The 18,117-nt window shown below is 33.9% G+C and overlaps 6 protein-coding genes across 6 annotated transcripts; 3 read left to right on the forward strand and 3 right to left on the reverse strand.

Annotated features, from left to right (window-relative positions):
- Window positions 1-2,793, reverse strand: LOC108569248 (the record flags this gene model as incomplete). The annotated part of the gene is given in 7 exon segments (XM_017930726.1): window positions 1-53; window positions 303-460; window positions 520-965; window positions 1,028-1,600; window positions 1,658-2,346; window positions 2,410-2,563; window positions 2,692-2,793. Coding segments are annotated over 6 exon segments (2,065 nt in total), but the record flags the coding sequence as incomplete, so codon positions are not given.
- Window positions 2,794-2,947: 154 nt separating this feature from the next.
- LOC108569234 (Hermansky-Pudlak syndrome 5 protein homolog) lies at window positions 2,948-5,993 on the forward strand. The gene is made up of 5 exons (XM_017930703.1): window positions 2,948-3,070; window positions 3,127-3,237; window positions 3,294-3,527; window positions 3,845-5,689; window positions 5,746-5,993. Exons 1-5 carry the CDS (start codon window positions 2,981-2,983, stop codon window positions 5,947-5,949), a joined length of 2,484 nt encoding a protein of 827 aa, XP_017786192.1. The 5' UTR covers window positions 2,948-2,980; the 3' UTR covers window positions 5,950-5,993.
- Window positions 5,994-6,157: 164 nt separating this feature from the next.
- On the reverse strand, window positions 6,158-8,399 carry LOC108569240 (coiled-coil domain-containing protein 85C-A). Its single transcript, XM_017930715.1, has 3 exons — window positions 6,962-8,399; window positions 6,593-6,903; window positions 6,158-6,531 (listed from the first exon to the last, which is right to left on the reverse strand). Exons 1-3 carry the CDS (start codon window positions 7,887-7,889, stop codon window positions 6,487-6,489), a joined length of 1,284 nt encoding a protein of 427 aa, XP_017786204.1. The 5' UTR covers window positions 7,890-8,399; the 3' UTR covers window positions 6,158-6,486.
- A 73-nt stretch (window positions 8,400-8,472) lies between these two features.
- Window positions 8,473-12,951, forward strand: LOC108569239 (glycogen phosphorylase). The gene is made up of 5 exons (XM_017930714.1): window positions 8,473-8,798; window positions 10,346-10,874; window positions 10,941-11,571; window positions 11,652-12,627; window positions 12,680-12,951. Exons 1-5 carry the CDS (start codon window positions 8,556-8,558, stop codon window positions 12,848-12,850), a joined length of 2,550 nt encoding a protein of 849 aa, XP_017786203.1. The 5' UTR covers window positions 8,473-8,555; the 3' UTR covers window positions 12,851-12,951.
- A 1,080-nt stretch (window positions 12,952-14,031) lies between these two features.
- LOC108569251 (transient receptor potential cation channel protein painless-like) lies at window positions 14,032-16,502 on the forward strand. The gene is made up of 2 exons (XM_017930732.1): window positions 14,032-14,320; window positions 14,372-16,502. The coding sequence occupies exons 1-2, from the start codon at window positions 14,077-14,079 to the stop codon at window positions 16,492-16,494; spliced, it is 2,367 nt and encodes a 788-aa protein (XP_017786221.1). The 5' UTR covers window positions 14,032-14,076; the 3' UTR covers window positions 16,495-16,502.
- Window positions 16,448-18,079, reverse strand: LOC108569252 (UPF0609 protein C4orf27 homolog). Its single transcript, XM_017930734.1, has 5 exons — window positions 17,863-18,079; window positions 17,378-17,802; window positions 17,145-17,321; window positions 16,886-17,086; window positions 16,448-16,826 (listed from the first exon to the last, which is right to left on the reverse strand). The coding sequence occupies exons 1-5, from the start codon at window positions 17,977-17,979 to the stop codon at window positions 16,487-16,489; spliced, it is 1,260 nt and encodes a 419-aa protein (XP_017786223.1). The 5' UTR covers window positions 17,980-18,079; the 3' UTR covers window positions 16,448-16,486.
- Window positions 18,080-18,117: the final 38 nt, after the last annotated feature.

The following is an 18,117-nucleotide window of genomic DNA, read 5'->3' on the forward strand; positions in this document are numbered from 1 at the left end:
CATTAACGTTAATTTTACTGGATGATCTAGATATCTGTCGAATATTTGTAGGCCTAAAACAAAAACACATACAAATAGTCACATGCAGCTTGATTTTTTTTTACTTTCTTAATTTTTCTTCATAAATTCTGTCTGAATAATAATAATAATAAAATAGGCATAGATTTGTATATTTATTTTGAAAATATCACAGAATTAATAAAATTCTATATAATTTATCATCACTTGAGTTAATAATTTTAATTGACTAATTTCAACAAGTTACAATTGGATTGTAAAATAAATTAATTACTAACACTTACTTAGCAGATTTTGGTCCAGGAATCCTTGACATTGATCTATGGATACCTATGGAAGAGATGGGTCTAGGCAAACTACTCATCTTACTTTGTGGCTTCACAAAAGTATCGTTAGCGCTAGATGGTGGTTGTTCCTTTGGCGTGTCCGGTACTTTAAATACCTATGAATATAATATTTCTCTATATATATTCTGCTTAAATACTGAAGCGATGCACTTACCTCTTGTTTGGCAGATCTTATTTGGGTGGCGTTAAGGTCGACTTTAGTTCTAGCACCTACATTTGGCAAATTACTGTTGTACGGTTGCAGATTTGTGTAAGACTTTCGCAATTGTGAATTGAGCGATCTGAGGTTGCTGCACGAACCTCTTATTTTACTTTCAGGCCTTTTCAATAAACTACCTCCTTTCGCATCGCTCATTGTATACAGCATTTTCGATTTTGGAACTTCGAATGTCTGTTTTAAATTACTTAAACTTTTCACGTTTCTTTCAAGCGTTGGCTTCTCGGATAATGTAGAACGCACTGTTGAATATTCCTCCGACGATAATTCCGAATCAGAATAATTCGATTTGATCACCAAATTTGGAATTGGGGATATACGTGCGTTCTCGAACAATTTGGATAACGATTTAGATGGCTTTGGAGTAGACATCACTCGTAAACCTACAATCAATAACATTATATAAAAAAATTGATTGAAATTGAAATATATTATAAATATTTACTTCTCTCTTGTTCTTGTACAATGGCCTCTACTTCAGCCATCCTGGTATGTTCAATGTCTCTAGTAGTATTGAGAATAGGACTGATTACATCTGAATTATCAGAATTCGAAATAACGAGTGGAGGAGATTCTTTGCAGCTTTCTAGTGAGCTGTTTACTTTTTCAAAATTATAATCAGATTCGCCTCCACTTACGTTTTTCGGAGAATTTTTTTTAGTATCGAGATTGACTGTGCTATTGCAGTCGACCGTCTCTGTACTATTGGAATGGTAACCAATAGACGAAGATTTCCTGGAAAACGTTTCCTCCACTTTCTTTCTGAACGTTTGATTTAGATTATTGTCTTGCATTTCGTATAATACTTTCTCTCGTTCTTTATTGTCTTGAACTTTTTGAAATGTGCTGTTCAGGATTTTAACTTCACTGAACGAATCTTTCTTAAAAGTGTTATTAAATTTATTGTCGTTCCTTTTTTCGTAGGTCGCATTAAATTTATTTGCAGTAATCTTATTTATAGTTATATTTGGATCTATGTTCTCTGCATGGGTGTCCTTTTGAAATGAAACTCTATCACCTAGAAATGCAAACATCTTAATATAATGAATTAAATGTTATTAATTATGATTTGTACCTTTAATAAGTTCATTAAAACTATCTTCTAAATTTTCCTCAAATATTCCTTTGTCTTCTTCAGTTGTAATATTGTTGAAAGTACCATTCAATTTGGGTAACGTCTGTTGCAAAAATGTCTCTGGTGAGTCTGAGTTAATGCTACTACAGCTTTCTGTAAAGGATTGGCACTGTTGTGTTTCATTGACTTGAAAATTTAAAGCTTCCTCTCCGTAGTTTTCATTACTAATTTCTCTCAAAACAGGGTCGTTTTTTATCATACTGCTTTCCATCAAGTTGGTAAAAGTTGAAGAGCACATAGAATTTACTAAACTCGGCGGTGACATATTTAGGAAACAGTCAGATTCCTTAGCAGATGCCAAAATATTATCAAAAAAGTGTGTATACGTTGGTTGAGATAAATCAAAGTCCAAAGGCTTATGCTTTTGGGTGTCCTCATGATTGGAGATATAATTATGAATTTCATTTGATAAGCTGACTCTTCTCTCATCTTCCTCATTGTATCTCTCCAAAGCTGCACCCAAATTCCTTTTCTTGGGTCTTGTAAACGTTCTAGTGTCTATATTCTTTTTTAAAGCATATGGTTTACTTTCAACTTGTTCAGAATTGAAAGTGTTATTACAATCATCCTGATGATTGTATAACCAAGAGCTCAGATTCAATGTTTGTGCAGATTTTGTTTCCATTAACCTAAAATCATGAAGTTTAATACACTGATGATAACAACTGATAATAGTAGTGCCATTCGCATACCATGATTCATCATTGCCCAAATTAATTTGTTCCACATCGATAATATCACCATCATCGACTTGTTCCAAACTATTGTTGCATCCACCTATATCACATTTGGCATTGTATTTTTGAAACAAAGTTTGTATTTCATTGGGTAGTTCCATTTCACTAGCTGCAATAACAAATCTATCTATAGAACTTTCTAAATAGTTATAAAGAAGAAGTAAAGCGGTTTAATAATAATTGCAAAATCGCAAAACCCTTAGCAGATAAGAGAAAATAGTCGTAAATCAGACTTACGAAATATTTATAAATAACATCTAAATATAATAAGTCACATACACAAAACACTACACTATTTCACACAACTGCCTTGAACTGTCTGTCTGTCCATTGCACTTTCTCGAACAAGTTAACCAACCTTAATGAATGAACGTTCAATTTTTTTTCACGTACATTTCGTTTTCTGCACGAAGTTTTCATTTTCTAAAGTTGGTATTCACATAATAATTTGAAGTTTGTTATGTCAAAGTCAAAGACATCAACATAACCTACATTTGTTTTTTTTTGTGTTTTGTATATAGTGAAAATGTCGGGAGCATATTTTTTGATCGATTTTATGAACAATGATATTAACAATATCATAAAACAGCCACTAAAGCATACGCAACGCATTAAGGTATTATTTAACATCTTAAGATAAATATTTTATAATAAATAAGTGCTCTATTACAGTATACTTGTTTCAATGTATCCAAAAATTACTTAATTTTTGGTTCATTAAGTGGTGGACTATATGTGTTTACAAGAAATCCATGTGAATTCCTCAAGCTAGTTCCAACGAAGGTGATATTCTTGCATACTATTAAATTATTGTAATTAATTAATCAATTATTAATTAGGAAGGAGCAATATCTAATATTGCTATTGCCCCAAATGAGAAGGCTATTGCTGCAGGCACCGAAAAGGGTTCAGTAATTCTAATTGAACATTGTTTTACTGATTGCAATTACAAACATCAAGTATATAATGAGCATAAAGGATACATTATAACAGCCCTAATTTGGAATTTCAATGATCTTTATTGTGGGGACAGCAGTGGAAAAGTATCAGCTATTTCAAATATAGGAAGTTTGGTATGTATAAGATGTTACATAGTGTAAACACATTCATTAGTATATAAACATATTTGTCTCATGTTGTAAACACATATTTTCTTAGAACTGAATATTTCATAGAAAATAAATATTTAACAATTAAACTTAAATTCTCATTTAAATTAATGAACATGTGATAATATTTCTTTAATATTGAATATTTAGACTGAGTGTTTACAATTATGTTATAAATCAGCGTTTCTTAAACTGTTTGCTGCGTGAATCAACATATTTTTAGTTAATGTAGTTAAGACTAAACCCATAGGTTGAGAAATTTCATATTTGTTTTGTTCTAGACAAAAACCATATTCCATAATCCAATTACTATATTGATGAACTTGGATAGTAGAATTGTACAGTTAGATGTATACTACAAATACTTGTTAGCGTCAACTGAAACTAAAACATACCTTTGTGACACGGATTTTGAGCAATACCGACAGATTGGAAAAAAAGTTAGGAAAGGCGAGTTCGGAGCATGCTTTTACGCCGTGAGTCCATCGCAAAAAGTAGCTTTAAAAAGTAAGGACAGAAGTATTTTCAAAATATTAAAGGACGATGAGATATTCGCGACTGAAGAAAATTTGGAAGGCGTTAAGATATATTGCACGAGACCCGGTTTGAGAATATGGGAAGCAGATTTTAATGCTTCCGTTATCTGTACTCATCAATTTAAGACGAGTCTGCACGAGGTTAAATCGGAGCTGGTCTCTATAGATCGTAGTAAAGCCGACGCGAATTTGAAACTGACCGTGAGCGGTGACGTTCATGGCATCGTCAATTTCTCGAAAATCATCGTCACCGACAATTTCTTCATTACCTTCGGACCTAATTTACTAATGATCTTTGATAGTGAGATGAAATTGATATTTAAATGTAAATCAATTATAAAGGATGTTAAAGTTGTGAAAAATTATATATATTTGTGGAATTCCAAAGATATTAAAATGATGGCCTTGATGGATTTAGAAATGCTGCTCGCCGAAGCATTGAATAATAAGCAATTTTATATGTGCGCTCAAATATCTTTGAAGTACAAAGATGAGTTGAAGAATATAAAAATGAATCTCTCAAGTATACTTAAGGACAAGTTGCAGGGTAACAAAATTTTATCGCAGTTAGAACCGCATTTGGAAAAGTTGCAAAAACAAGCTAGTGTTTCAAATGGAATTGTTACTGTTGATAATGGTTACGTTCGTGAAGGCTGTTCTTCGCATAAAGAAAACCATTCGGAACCGGATGAAATTTCTGAAAAAGCAAAGGATGAGCCTTTACATGTCGAAGATCAAACAGAGAAATCGGAAGATACTAACTACGTAACAAATATAATTTTTAGGCAATATCAAGTGAATAAGATGAATGAAAAATTAAAGTTACCTCAATTTAAAGAACTATTAATTGCCAGATCTTTAGATGTTATATTAGCTCAATTCAAACAGTTTGAAGAGTATATAAGTAAATTAGAACCAGATGACAATAATGTTTCAGAGTGGTGTTATAATCAATTTGTTGATCATTTAAAAGATGAAAATTTATTGAAAGGCCTAGATAAAGATTCGCTAGAGTTCAACTATATTTTAGAAATGTTTATAAAGTATAATGGAAATAGTTCCCTATTATGCAGCTGCGGGTTTCCCTTGCCTAATGCAAAAAATAATCAACCAAAGTTTTATGATGTTGGCTGTGAATTGATCCAGAAGAAATCTGATATTTATAAATCCGTTCCCTACATGTATAAGAACCATATAGAGTCTACTTTTACGAAAAACATAAATTTGCCTTTACTTGTTCAATTCTCCGATATCGACCTCTTCTGTAGATATTCTAAAAAGTTTACGTACGATTTGTGGGACGAATCTGTGAGGAAGTTAATTAAGTATAAACAAAAAAAATGTTTAAATTGTGATAAAGCTATAGAGTTTGATTCCACCGCAACAATATCTTGGAAACAATTCGCTCTAAGTATGATTAAATCAATAGGCGGTGTTAACACAGTCGAGTTATTAAAGAAGTATTCCAAATATATAGATAACAGTGAATTGGGTGTACAGTTTTATCAGTTGTGTATATTTAGCGAAATTACTGGAGAACACGAGAAGAGCACAACTTTCGTTGAAACCATAAACGGAAAACAGGATCAGGTAAGATTACACAAATATAATAATTTGAATTTACAAATTTTTCTTTTATATTTTAGTTCGAATTGAGCTTAAAAAAGTTTTTAAGCAATAAGCATGCAGGAGATTTAAAAGGTAAAGATGTTATTAAACCCAATCAAAAGTGTTCAAAATGTGATCTTGTTATAAATTCTGCGATATTAGAACATTGCACATTGGTTTGTGGACACCAATATCACAACATATGTTTAATCGGCGACGTTTGTTCTATTTGTGATATCTAAATAAATATATTTATTCAAGAAATTACTTTGCAGTTTACTGTATAATTATATATATATATAAGTTGTTATGAATTATACTGGTACTTCATGAACTGTTCCTATAAAATATAATAAATAAACTTGTTAATTACAAATTAAGTATTAGATGCAGTATTTAATTTGTGTGTTTTGATGACAAATGATGATTCAAGGAATGGAAAGTTGGAGTATTAAAAAAAGTATGTAATAAATAAATTAAAATATGTTTTATTACTTTGATAAAAAAGTAAAGTAATCGAATTGGTCTCGAAAGATAAATACGACGAAATAACGAAAGTTAAATATAACAATAATTAATGATATACACCATATAAGTTTATACTTTCATTTTGTTGTAAATATTATTATATATTGGCCCACCATGGTAATGTCACTTTGCTTATAAGTTATATAAAAATGTAATAAAATAATATGAATAATCTCTTAAAGCGAATATAAATATATAATACATTAATTGAGAGAAATGAAACTAATTTATAAATAGTAATATCATAGTAATTATCTCCTAGATTGTGGACATTCTTCCAATTTTCTCCATACAACCTAAAATCAACAATCAATTATTTTTCACCACATAAAATGTAGATTTTTTAATTAAACTCACATTGCACATTTCTCTAACAAGTGCCTTTTCTCCATCATCCATATCACCATTTGATTCTATAATGTTTTCTCCATGATCTGCAAGTCTGCCCTCCCTCTCCAATTGCTCTCGGACCTCTAAAACTTGCAGAGCCCTTACAACAGCTTCTGGTCTACCAGTCAATGCTGTGACTCCTATGTCCATGGGCATAGCAATTGTTGGATCACCAGTACTTGCAGCAATCTGATTTATTTTGTGTGTCAACGATCTTTTATCATCTTCCAATTGTTTAACTTTGCTCTCCAGACTTCTCACATACTGCATTATCTGATCTGAAATATTAAACCGTATTAATATATTTATTGCTTTTAAAAGTAATTGAGTGCTTACCATTAAAAGAATTTCGCTGTCGAGCCAAATTGTCATGCAATAATCTTTCTCTACTTGCTGTTCTTCTAGAAAGATTTAGATTGGTATACTGTTGAATCAATGTTGGTTCATCTGCATTTGTACTTGAGCTGGACCCATCTCCATCATCTCTTAAATTTGTTCCTGAAGCACTGCTGCCACAAGAAGCACAAATACTATTTCCCCTTTCCTCATCTAAACATAGACATAATTCTTTCAATTCAAGATTGTCTTTGATGAGTTCTTGCTGCTTATTATCTAATTCTCGAAGTTTACTCTGGTAAGCAGACACTTCTTGCTTCATCACAGAAGCAGTGTAACGTCCAAATCTTTGCCATTCCCTAGCAAGCTTCCTGCCTTTTTGTCTGTCATCATCAAGAAAGCAACACAAATCTCGAAGTTCCTGATTATCATCTGCCAGGCGTTGGTTAGCTTCCTTAAGGGACCTCAATTCAATTATCAGTGTTTGCATTTGTCTGGCATCATGCTGACGATTCTGTTCTGGTATTATTTTAATGTTTTCATCAGTTTTCCTAACAAATTTTAACATGTCTGTTTGCCTGTTAAATTCTTCCTCTGTGAAACGTGAATTTTGTACTTTTTGGTGTATTGCTTGTTCATCCAAATGTCTTTGATGCACTTGCACTTGAGTCTCCTCTTGATCAACAACAACTCGATTGTTTTGTGGGATGCCCACTTGATAAGAATAGGGATATTTCAGTTGCTGCTGCTGCTGCTGTGAGTGGAATATTTTTGGTACATAGTGCTTGGCATCTTTATGTTTCAATATTCCTCCAGTGTTAGTTGAAGATGGAGGAAGTGGTGGTGGCTGGTAACGGGGTGGAACTGAGCTTCCCACGTCTGAAGATGTCTTTAATATATACTGCTCTTGTTTCTTGCTATTTGACATGTTAAACAGGAAGAACAAATTATCTCAGCAACGTATATTGGTGTAAACACATCGTGCTCTAGGAAGGTATGCACGTTCGTATTCAGCGCACGGAATTTCATACACTTTTAGGTCAACAACAGTCAACAAACAGGCAGGTCTATCCGTATTTACATATTGGAAGCGTTCCCACTTTTAATTTACTACAAACTATATTCTGTATTTGTTATAGCATTTCGTAAATAATGCGGAGAACTGCACGGACGATGGAACGTTTTATGCAAATATTGTTGTCACTAACTTTATAAACAGAGTTCTTAGCCAATATGGCCGAATAGAAGAACTAGAATTATTGTAGAACGTCATCAGGTAATTGAGAAAGCAAGCACTCGCTGCTGCTGATGCTGGTATATAGATGTGTGCGTGTGAATGTGTGTGTCTATGCTCTTTCCAGTTCTTTTTCAACACACATACGCGCACGGTTTTACTCAAAGATCAACGCACACAACGAAACGAAACCCTACTCAGATACATATATTTAGCTGCAAGAGAACTTACTTTACTGAGCAACGCTTGCGCTTTTTCTTATGTCCTCAATGACCTTTGTAAAACATTTCGCTATCACCCGGTGTTCGGTCGGGAGTTATTTATTAATTTCCCTGATACGACCGGGGATAGTTAGTAAAGATGTCCAAACCGCAGAGTGATCATGAGCGCAGGAAGCAAATCAGCGTGCGAGGCATCGCCGAAGTAGGGGATGTTAACGAGATCAAAAAGACCTTCAACAGGCATCTGCATTACACCCTCGTTAAAGATCGCAATGTCGCGACCACCAGGGACTACTATTTCGCCTTGGCTCATACCGTCAAGGATCATCTAGTGTCCAGGTGGATCCGAACTCAACAATATTATTATGAAAAAGACCCAAAGGTAACAACAAACAGTTTTTACATTTCAATGAGAACAGGACAAAAAAAATATATATTGGCCATCCACCCTAAAAATAAATAACTCATAAATTATCACATTCTGTTATCTGTTTACATATAGATAATAAATATTATTAGTGATTTAATTAAATAAACCTCTAGAGGAATTTTTATATTTTCTTTTTTTCGATTATCATCGGTGAATGTCGGTTCTGATAATGCATGGGATTGGCACAAAAACACGTTGACACCAATTTTTCTCTCATTTCTCAGATTTTTGAAAGTTGTAACATTACATATGTTAGCCTCTATCACAGATTAATTTCCTCAAATAGCCCAAAATCCGTATTGTTGATTTATTTGGCAATTTTAATCTTTACTAGTTCATTTGGGTAAAAAGGCTATCGCACTTGCTGACCAACCACACGTACAATATATTCATCTTTACTGATATTGAAGTGCGGATTTAATAAACTAGTTAAAAATAACACGAAAAAATAAACGTAAACAACGAAGACACTTTAAATGCTAATTCTTTGGTATTCATTGAAAGTGTGTCAAAGAAACATTCACTATTCTCATAAAATTAAGAAAACTTTGTATAGAACTGATCGCGTGTAAATAAATAAAAAAATATTTCAATAAATATTTAGTTTACTGTTCACTGCAGTGAGAATGAAACAACCAAAGTATACAATTATATTCTCACGCTCATCTACAACACATTCTAGTTGTACATAATAATATTTGAAACTTGACAACAATATAAAATGGTACTAATAAAAAAGAATTGGCCCAGATTGTTGCTAAAGTGACTCATAAGTAATTTATACAATTATCTTTAATAAAAAATATATGTGTAGACACAATAAAACGACACCCAAATTATTCTTGGTTGAATCAATAACCCGTTGCAATGTTTTTTTAATAATCCTAGTGGGTTTTATGGAAGAGTCTAGATTAAAGTCAGTGTAATAATAGTATTTATTTAACACTTAGGTGAGGGAGATTCTTAATGCAGCTTCCAGTTGCTACAAGCATAGGTTGCTGTTCAAGAGTAGTATGGAACTATTACTAGGACTAGGTTCTTCCTAGGACTAACTTAAAATAACATAAGTATTGTCTTATATGTAAGAGGACGTACAGAATAATATTCTAAGGATAGGCGCCAGCGTTGTTTTTTATGTCTCCCGATAAGTTTAAAGGGTGATAAATCTTACAATTCTTTGCGTTAATTGTTGGTGGCATAGTTTTTATAGTTGGCTGGACAATTTTTACATAATCCTCCGTTTAAGACAGTAACATAGATGGGACGTAATATCTAGCTGAATGTGAGAAACCAGAGATTTTCTCCAAAAAGGTTTTATTGCCCTATACAGGTATTTCAAGTGCCGATAAGCTTGTCGTGGGAACTTTCCATTTAGACTGTACTTGATACACAGTACACTTATTAGCATATACATATATCAATAATTAATAATAAAGTGGTTGGACACCACAGGTTATTATTGACAAAAAATTCCATTTTATAATCTATTGTATTTTCAGCGTGTTTATTATTTATCTCTGGAATTTTACATGGGCCGTTCATTAACAAATACCATGATCAATTTGGGTATAGAAAGTCCGTGCGACGAAGCTCTATATCAAATAGGTCTTGATATGGAGGAGCTAGAAGATTACGAAGAAGATGCCGGATTGGGAAACGGGGGTTTGGGTCGTTTAGCTGCTTGCTTCTTGGATTCCATGGCGACATTAGGCATGGCCGCGTACGGTTATGGCATTCGTTACGAGTATGGAATCTTTGCGCAAAAAATAATTAATGGTGAACAACAGGAAGAGCCCGACGATTGGCTACGTTTTGGCAACCCTTGGGAGAAGGCTAGACCCGAATACATGATTCCGATTAATTTTTACGGTAAAGTCGAGGAAACGGGAACCGGCAAGAAGTGGGTGAACACTCAAGTGGTCTTCGCTCTGCCTTACGATAATCCGATCCCTGGATACCAAAATAACGTGGTAAATACTCTTCGATTATGGTCAGCAAAATCTCCGATAGATTTTAATTTGAAATTCTGTGAGTTTGTTATGATTTTCTTGTTGTTGTTGTTATTTACTTCTGAATAACTTCTTTTCTATACAGTTAATGACGGCGATTACATTCAAGCTGTATTGGATAGGAATCTTGCTGAAAATATATCACGCGTTTTGTATCCGAACGATAATTTCTTCGAAGGCAAAGAACTGCGTTTGAAACAAGAGTATTTTATGTGCGCTGCAACCTTGCAAGACATCATCCGCAGATTTAAATCATCAAAGTTTGGGTCGCGCGACTCGGTGAGAACAGATTTTAAATTGTTCCCGGACAAAGTGGCAATCCAATTGAACGACACTCATCCAGCGATGGCAATTCCAGAGCTGATGAGAATCCTGGTTGATCTGGAATCGTTGTCTTGGGACGAGGCATGGGATATCACTGTGAAGACTTGCGCCTACACAAACCACACAATCCTTCCTGAAGCGTTGGAAAGATGGTCGGTCACTATGCTGGATAATATCTTACCAAGACATTTGGAGATTATTTACCACATAAACCATCTGCACATGCAACAAGTCTCTCAGAGATGGCCCGATGATATGGATAGGATGAGGCGGATGTCTCTAATCGAAGAAGACGGCGAGAAAAAAGTAAACATGGCTTATCTATCAATAATAGGTTCGCACGCTGTTAATGGCGTGGCAAGAATTCATTCTGAAATCATTAAGAAGGATTTGTAAGTGCTTCGTTTATATAAGAAAAAAACAATAATGTTTATTGTGAGCAGCAGGATTGTATTTGCATATTTATTTTTAGATTCAAAGACTTCTACGAACTGAGTCCTGAAAAATTCCAAAACAAAACGAATGGCATTACGCCAAGACGTTGGCTGTTACTATGCAATCCCGGTCTGAACGATTTGATATCCGACAAGATCGGTGAGAAATGGATAACGCACCTCGACGAATTGGCCCAACTGAAGCAGTTCGCCAAAGACGCGGATTTCCAGCAAAGCGTAATGAAAGTGAAGCAAGAGAACAAACTTAAATTGGCTCAGTACATTGAAAACTATTACAACGTTAAGATTAATTTGTCTTCCATATTCGATATACAAGTTAAACGTATTCACGAGTACAAACGTCAACTCATGAACTGTTTGCACATAATCACAATGTACAATCGTATTAAGAAGGATCCAAACGGACAATTTGTTCCTCGGACGGTGATGATTGGCGGAAAGGCTGCGCCTGGCTATCACATTGCGAAAAAGATAATCAAGCTCATTTGCGCGGTCGGCAACTTAATAAACAATGATCCTATCGTCGGTGATAAACTGAAGGTAATCTTCCTCGAAAATTACCGAGTCACCTTGGCCGAGAAGATTATACCAGCTGCAGACTTGAGCGAACAGATTTCAACAGCCGGAACTGAGGCCTCTGGCACCGGCAACATGAAGTTCCAACTGAACGGCGCTCTTACTATCGGCACCTTGGATGGTGCAAATGTCGAGATGGCTGAAGAAATGGGCAGAGAAAATATATTCATATTCGGGATGACTGTGGAGGAAGTGGAAGAACTGAGCAAGAAAGGTTACAATGCGTACGATTACTACAACAAGAACGAAGAACTGCGCCAGGTCATAGATCAGATCCAGAACGGATTTTTCAGCCCGGATAACCACGACGAGTTCAAAGATATTGCCAATATTTTATTGAACCACGACCGCTTCTATTTGCTTGCTGATTACGAGGCATACATTGAGATGCAAGAAAAAGTTAACGAAACATATCAGGTATTATATTATAATTAAACATATTTCACCAATTTACAAATTATTGTTTTAGGATTCCTCTAAATGGTTGGAAATGGCAATTCATAACATCGCCTCGTCTGGGAAGTTTTCCAGTGATCGCACCATTACAGAATACGGCAAGGACATCTGGGATATTGAACCTACCTATGAGAAACTACCGGAACCGCATGTACCACGTGAAATAGCTCTTAAAGAAAATTAACTTTCTTTTAGATTTTAGTCTATATTGTATTTCACTCGTTAATTGTGATTCATGATTATATCCTTTTATATGATTGCCCAATAGAAATTTATAATTAATAAATATTCTAATTTAATTTCAAAATATCGAAGAAATTATTTAGTATTTCTGAAACAAAATTAATAATATCAATATAATAAATACAACACTACAAATTATATAATAATACTTACTAATCTTCGATACTTTTCCTGTGAAACTGTAATGTTTATTGAACAGTTTCATAGTTGTAATTCTGTATTCGATCACATCCGTCTTGTGAATAACAATGTTATTTATTTGTCCAATCCATTTGCTTCTGTTATTGAACATATTTAAATCACGGTGGGCATACACAGATATGCGCGATCCGTTAATGATCAGTTGTATATGCATTGAAATAGTGTCCTCTTCATGCGCTAGTACAACGATTAATTTATTCTGTTCTAGCATATAGAATTTCACATTATTTTCTTCAGCTTTTATCAATGGTCTGCTTGCAGCCGAGTAAATTAACAGCAACAGAAATAATAGCATTGTGCAAACGGATCGAGTCAGTAGTGTCATTGTACTGGAAATGATTCAAATCATCAATTTTCATTTAAGTTCCAAAGATAAGTTGTCCTATTTCAGTTTCTTTTTGTAAGTCTGTAACTCACAGTGGCGTAGGAATAGAGTGAAAAATCTTAATATTTATTTTACTTTTACTGTTACAAAGGACCATAGGTCTTTCCTCCCAACTTTAATATATTTACTTAATTAAAGAACGCAATTATATTTTTAATAAAAATGAAATAGTACAGAATGAATTAAGTGTATTGCCTCAACTGTGTTGTAAGATAATTGTTGTGAGTCCATGCTACGTCACTGGTAACTCGCAATCAATAATGTTGAGATAGGTCAATAGTTTATTGCATTAATCATCAATTGAATTATGAAATTGAAGTCCAAACATAATTTAATTTTTACTATACTTTCTGCACCCAATAAATTATTATTATTAATTAAATCACTTACTAATAAATATTTATATAAAGTAAACATGTTCTGCGCAAATAAAGATAATTAGATTTATTTACCAACAGATGTTAATATCTGAGTAAACGCAGATTATTGAACTTGGAAATAGTACATGTATATATATATACGTTTATAGTGCTCGGTAACACATTAATGTAACAAAATTTGGTGTATTTCAATGTTAAGCGATGGAAGAACTATTAATTAGTGTGCAAAATAATGATCACAATTCCATAAATTCAATTTTAGATAGGGAACCGGAACTGTTGAACGAAACTATCGATTTTAATGCTAAAATTCTGCACAAAGCTTGTTACGATTACGCAAATAAAGTGACCGCGGCAACAATCCAATTGTTAATTGATAGAGGAGCCGCCGTAGATGCCACGAAACGAAATAATAATTGGATCGCGCTTCATTGTGCTGCAATGGGTATATTAATCTATTTGGTAATATATATATTTTTAACATAAAGTATTTCAGGTCAGAATCCGGAAATCCTTCAAGTCATAGTGGACAACACAAATAATATTAACGCATTGGACAAGTACGACAATAATGCACTGCAGTTACTAGTCAGAGATGGAAACGATAAATGTAAAAGTCTAATTGAGTGTGCAAAGATTCTAATCGATGCTGATATTAACGTCGAGCAGTCTAATAATAAGAATTATACAGCGAGAACGTGGATCGGAAAGAAACATATCAAAGAGCTGAGCGAATTGCTTCCAAGTGAAAAGATTGGGCCAAATGAACTTTTGAAAAGAGAAATACGGCAGTCGATATTCGATCGGGACTTGAATGCATTTCTATCTAATATTGAGAAATATGAGAATGCCGATGACTTTTTCGATTTGGTTATTGGCAATAACTTTCCGGAAGGCCTGAATTATATATTAAGCAATGGGGGAAATATATTGAAGGAGAGACCAACAGTTCTATCGCACGTCGCGTTAATGGGTTACCATGAAATTTTTAAACTGCTTCTATTAGATACACGTACGATATACACGGACGATGTGTTATTGCAAATATTAAAGTATATGGATGGTGAGAAGCAGCCGGGTATCGATCCAAACGCTTGTTATCGTTTGCTGTTGCAAAAATGTCGTGATCGGGTTGATGTTAACTACCAGGATGACCGTGGTAATTACGTTCTGGCGATTGCTTCGAAATATGCCGGATCGAAAATAACCAAGGAATTACTGCAGAGTGGTGCATCATTGGCGAATAAAGATCACGACGGTGTACTGAGCATAAGCGACATGGATTTGAACACTCTGAAAGAGTATTTCGACTCGTGCATAACGTGCTCGAAAATCGAAACCGATAAAACTCTTATAATAATGACATATGATTATAATAGCCTTCTGCCGACGAAGAAGCCAAAAATCAACAAAGACGTAGAGTTAGGAAACGTTACCGAATACGATAAAGAAACAGAAGTGATCCTATTTATAAGTAGATCACCGGAGCTAAGAAGTCTTCTCCTCCATCCATACCTCTCGAGCTTTATCTACATGAAATGGCACAAACTTAGTTACATTTTCTATTCAAACTTATTATTTTATATTTTCTTCTGCATTGCCCTCATTTTATTTATAATTATCCCACATTCGATTCTTCTAATTTACACGATAAACTCGATGTCTGGTATACTGTTAATTCGGGAAATTTTTCAAGTTTTCATCGATTTTAAAAAGTATTCAACGAACGTAGAAAATTACATTGAAATGTTTCTGATAATAAGCATTGCGTGCATAAACGCGACGAACGAGACGGAGCAAAATCAACTGTTTGCCATCATCATCCTATTAGCAACATTCGAATTAGTTTTTCTTTTCGGTAATTTACCGCTCTTCACCATATACATTGTAATGTTACGAAGAGTTTTTTTAAGTTTTTTCAAATTGTTTTGCATCTACTTTATCATTATATTGGCATTTGCTTCTTCGTTCTTCCTGCTCTTCGGGAAACCGTGTCACACGCTTCCCGATTTCAAAAACTACTGGAAAACACTTTTCCGGACGTTCATTATGCTGACTGGAGAGTTTAACAGTAGCGATCTAGAATTTGATGAAAATCCACTGATCAGTCGCGTAATTTTTCTACTTTTTGTCTTCTGCTTTGCAATCGTTTTGCTTAATTTAGTCAACGGTTTAGCTGTGAGTGACATACAAGAAATACGCAAAGAAGCCGAATTAGTGAGTTTAATAGATCGTGCCAAATATATGTCTTATGTAGAATACATATTCTTCAACCTTCCTTCGACGATCATTTACTTTCTCCAAAAATACGTATACAAAAATCGAGGCGATTTAAAATCGTTATTGCGCGAACACATTTCCCTGTTTCCAACGTATCTCAAAGAAAACAAATTGGAAATATATCCTTATAAGAATGGTTTAATTAAACTAGATTATACTAACAGAAGCAAAGATTGCAAGCGAAAAAGAAAATATCTTCAACAATCTATTGTCGATTCCGCGAACAGACTGATACAAACGAACAGGAACCAGGAAAGTGAACGTAGGGAATACTTGGATATTTATAGAAGCATTATAAAAGATGAACTGTATTTATCTTTAAATAGCAAAGTTATATAATTATACTTAACTCTGAACCTTTCCTGCGGTTCTCCATGTGCGCTTTCGCAATTTTGGCAAACTCGTCCCGTTTCAATAACGTATACGAATTAGTTAGAAAGGTAATGGCTGTTTTGTCCAAACATTTTAAACCGAAAGCCATAATGTTCAGTCCCAACTCTAAACCTGTGCCAAAATCGCATTCATCTGCAGCGATACTGGCGTACGTTATAACCGGCTGCAAGTCTGATAAATAATTTAATATATGTTGCTCGCTGGCGTCCTTTAGTTTTCCGAATAGCGTTTTCAATCCTTTATTGTCCATGGCCAATTCTCTGTAACCTAATTGCGTTCTGAAAAGTAAAAAATGCTTAATAAATACAATCAATATTTAATACTAAAATATATGTACTTTTTATCATAAGGCACGACTAATCCAATCCTGTTAAAAGTTTTCGTTACGACTTTCCTATCTCTCTTGTTAATGGCATCGTTTTTAAGTGTTAATGCTATATTTTCTTTTTGAGCAAATTTTCGTAACAATCCGTGTAACTTAGACACTGCCATTTTTTTGAAGACATCTGCAGATTTAACAAAATCTTCTAAATATAAACTAAATACAAGAATATTGATTATCATTCATTATATATCAGAATCAATTTTTTTTATACCTGACTGCTGCAAAGATGTTGCAACCACATTGTTTGAGCACACCATCGATTTTCGCGCAATTCGAAGCCAGGAAAATGGGCAACTCTTTTGGATCATCGCGAAAATAACCGATATGAAAACCTTTAGAATTGTCTCCTTTTAATACTGTTTGAAATTCAGGTGGATCATAATAATATCTGAAATTGATTAATAACAGTAAAATAATTAAAAAAATAGATGGAAATGCAAATACCTCCAATGAAATAAATATTCTTCTGGTGAAGGTTCAGGTTTGTTGCAGAATTTCTGAGCTAACACATCAAATGGACCAACCAATTGCAAATCAATTTCCTCCAAAGCGTTTTCTGGATGCAAAACGTTTATTTCTTTGCAGAAATCCCAAAATTTGTAAAAGTCATCAGGCATTTCAACCAAAAATTTCTCTTTAATGAATAGCTTTTCATCAATTGAATTAGGAACTGTTTTCGTGCTATCCCTGGCTTTGAATATATATGATTCTTTATCTGCAGTATCTTCAGTGCTGATGGGATGTTTAGCTTCAACTTTTGCTTTGATGGGTTTTTTAATGATTGTTTCAGAGTTTGAATCATTTTCAGAGTCTGATATAGTTTCTTTTGCAATTTCAATCTTTTTCCTTTTAGCCATAGGTGCCTTACCCTATAACAAAAGATATTATAATCTAATACAAACGAATCGTTTCATTGCTTTTGATATTACCTGATCCAATTTTCTTTTTGGATGTTTATATTTTTCAAAGTGAGCTGGATTCTTCTGATAACATTTACTCCCATATTTGCAAACCATTCTGGTATCACGTTCTTCAATTTTGTCCATATTTCTAACTAATGTAGATGAACGACCAAATTTATTAATGTTTCGAAACCAAATAAATATCGAATGAAATATAAACGAAAATAAGGTTAAATTTGTTCGACAATTTCTAGCACATGCGTACATATAAAGGATGATATG

This window comes from Nicrophorus vespilloides, unplaced genomic scaffold (genome assembly GCF_001412225.1).
Source record: "Nicrophorus vespilloides isolate i.1.1-1 unplaced genomic scaffold, Nicve_v1.0, whole genome shotgun sequence".
Taxonomy (NCBI): Eukaryota; Metazoa; Arthropoda; class Insecta; order Coleoptera; family Silphidae; genus Nicrophorus; species Nicrophorus vespilloides.

Bases quoted from the DNA above. Each gene is read 5' to 3' on its own strand.
- LOC108569234 (XM_017930703.1), top strand. From the start codon at position 2,981: ATGTCGGGAGCATATTTTTTGATCGATTTTATGAACAATGATATTAAC. The intron at 3,238-3,293 runs GTGATATTCTTG...ATTATTAATTAG, and splicing joins TCAAGCTAGTTCCAACGAAG to GAAGGAGCAATATCTAATAT. The intron at 3,528-3,844 runs GTATGTATAAGA...GTTTTGTTCTAG, and splicing joins TTTCAAATATAGGAAGTTTG to ACAAAAACCATATTCCATAA.
- LOC108569240 (XM_017930715.1), bottom strand. From the start codon at position 7,889: ATGTCAAATAGCAAGAAACAAGAGCAGTATATATTAAAGACATCTTCA. The intron at 6,904-6,961 runs GTAAGCACTCAA...TTAATATTTCAG, and splicing joins ACAGCGAAATTCTTTTAATG to ATCAGATAATGCAGTATGTG. The intron at 6,532-6,592 runs GTGAGTTTAATT...TGTTGATTTTAG, and splicing joins TTGTTAGAGAAATGTGCAAT to GTTGTATGGAGAAAATTGGA.
- LOC108569239 (XM_017930714.1), top strand. From the start codon at position 8,556: ATGTCCAAACCGCAGAGTGATCATGAGCGCAGGAAGCAAATCAGCGTG. The intron at 10,875-10,940 runs GTGAGTTTGTTA...TTTTCTATACAG, and splicing joins AGATTTTAATTTGAAATTCT to TTAATGACGGCGATTACATT. The intron at 11,572-11,651 runs GTAAGTGCTTCG...ATTTATTTTTAG, and splicing joins GAAATCATTAAGAAGGATTT to ATTCAAAGACTTCTACGAAC.
- LOC108569251 (XM_017930732.1), top strand. From the start codon at position 14,077: ATGGAAGAACTATTAATTAGTGTGCAAAATAATGATCACAATTCCATA. The intron at 14,321-14,371 runs GTATATTAATCT...AAAGTATTTCAG, and splicing joins GCTTCATTGTGCTGCAATGG to GTCAGAATCCGGAAATCCTT.
- LOC108569252 (XM_017930734.1), bottom strand. From the start codon at position 17,979: ATGGACAAAATTGAAGAACGTGATACCAGAATGGTTTGCAAATATGGG. The intron at 17,803-17,862 runs GTAATATCAAAA...CTTTTGTTATAG, and splicing joins CAAAAAGAAAATTGGATCAG to GGTAAGGCACCTATGGCTAA. The intron at 16,827-16,885 runs GTACATATATTT...TTTACTTTTCAG, and splicing joins GTCGTGCCTTATGATAAAAA to AACGCAATTAGGTTACAGAG.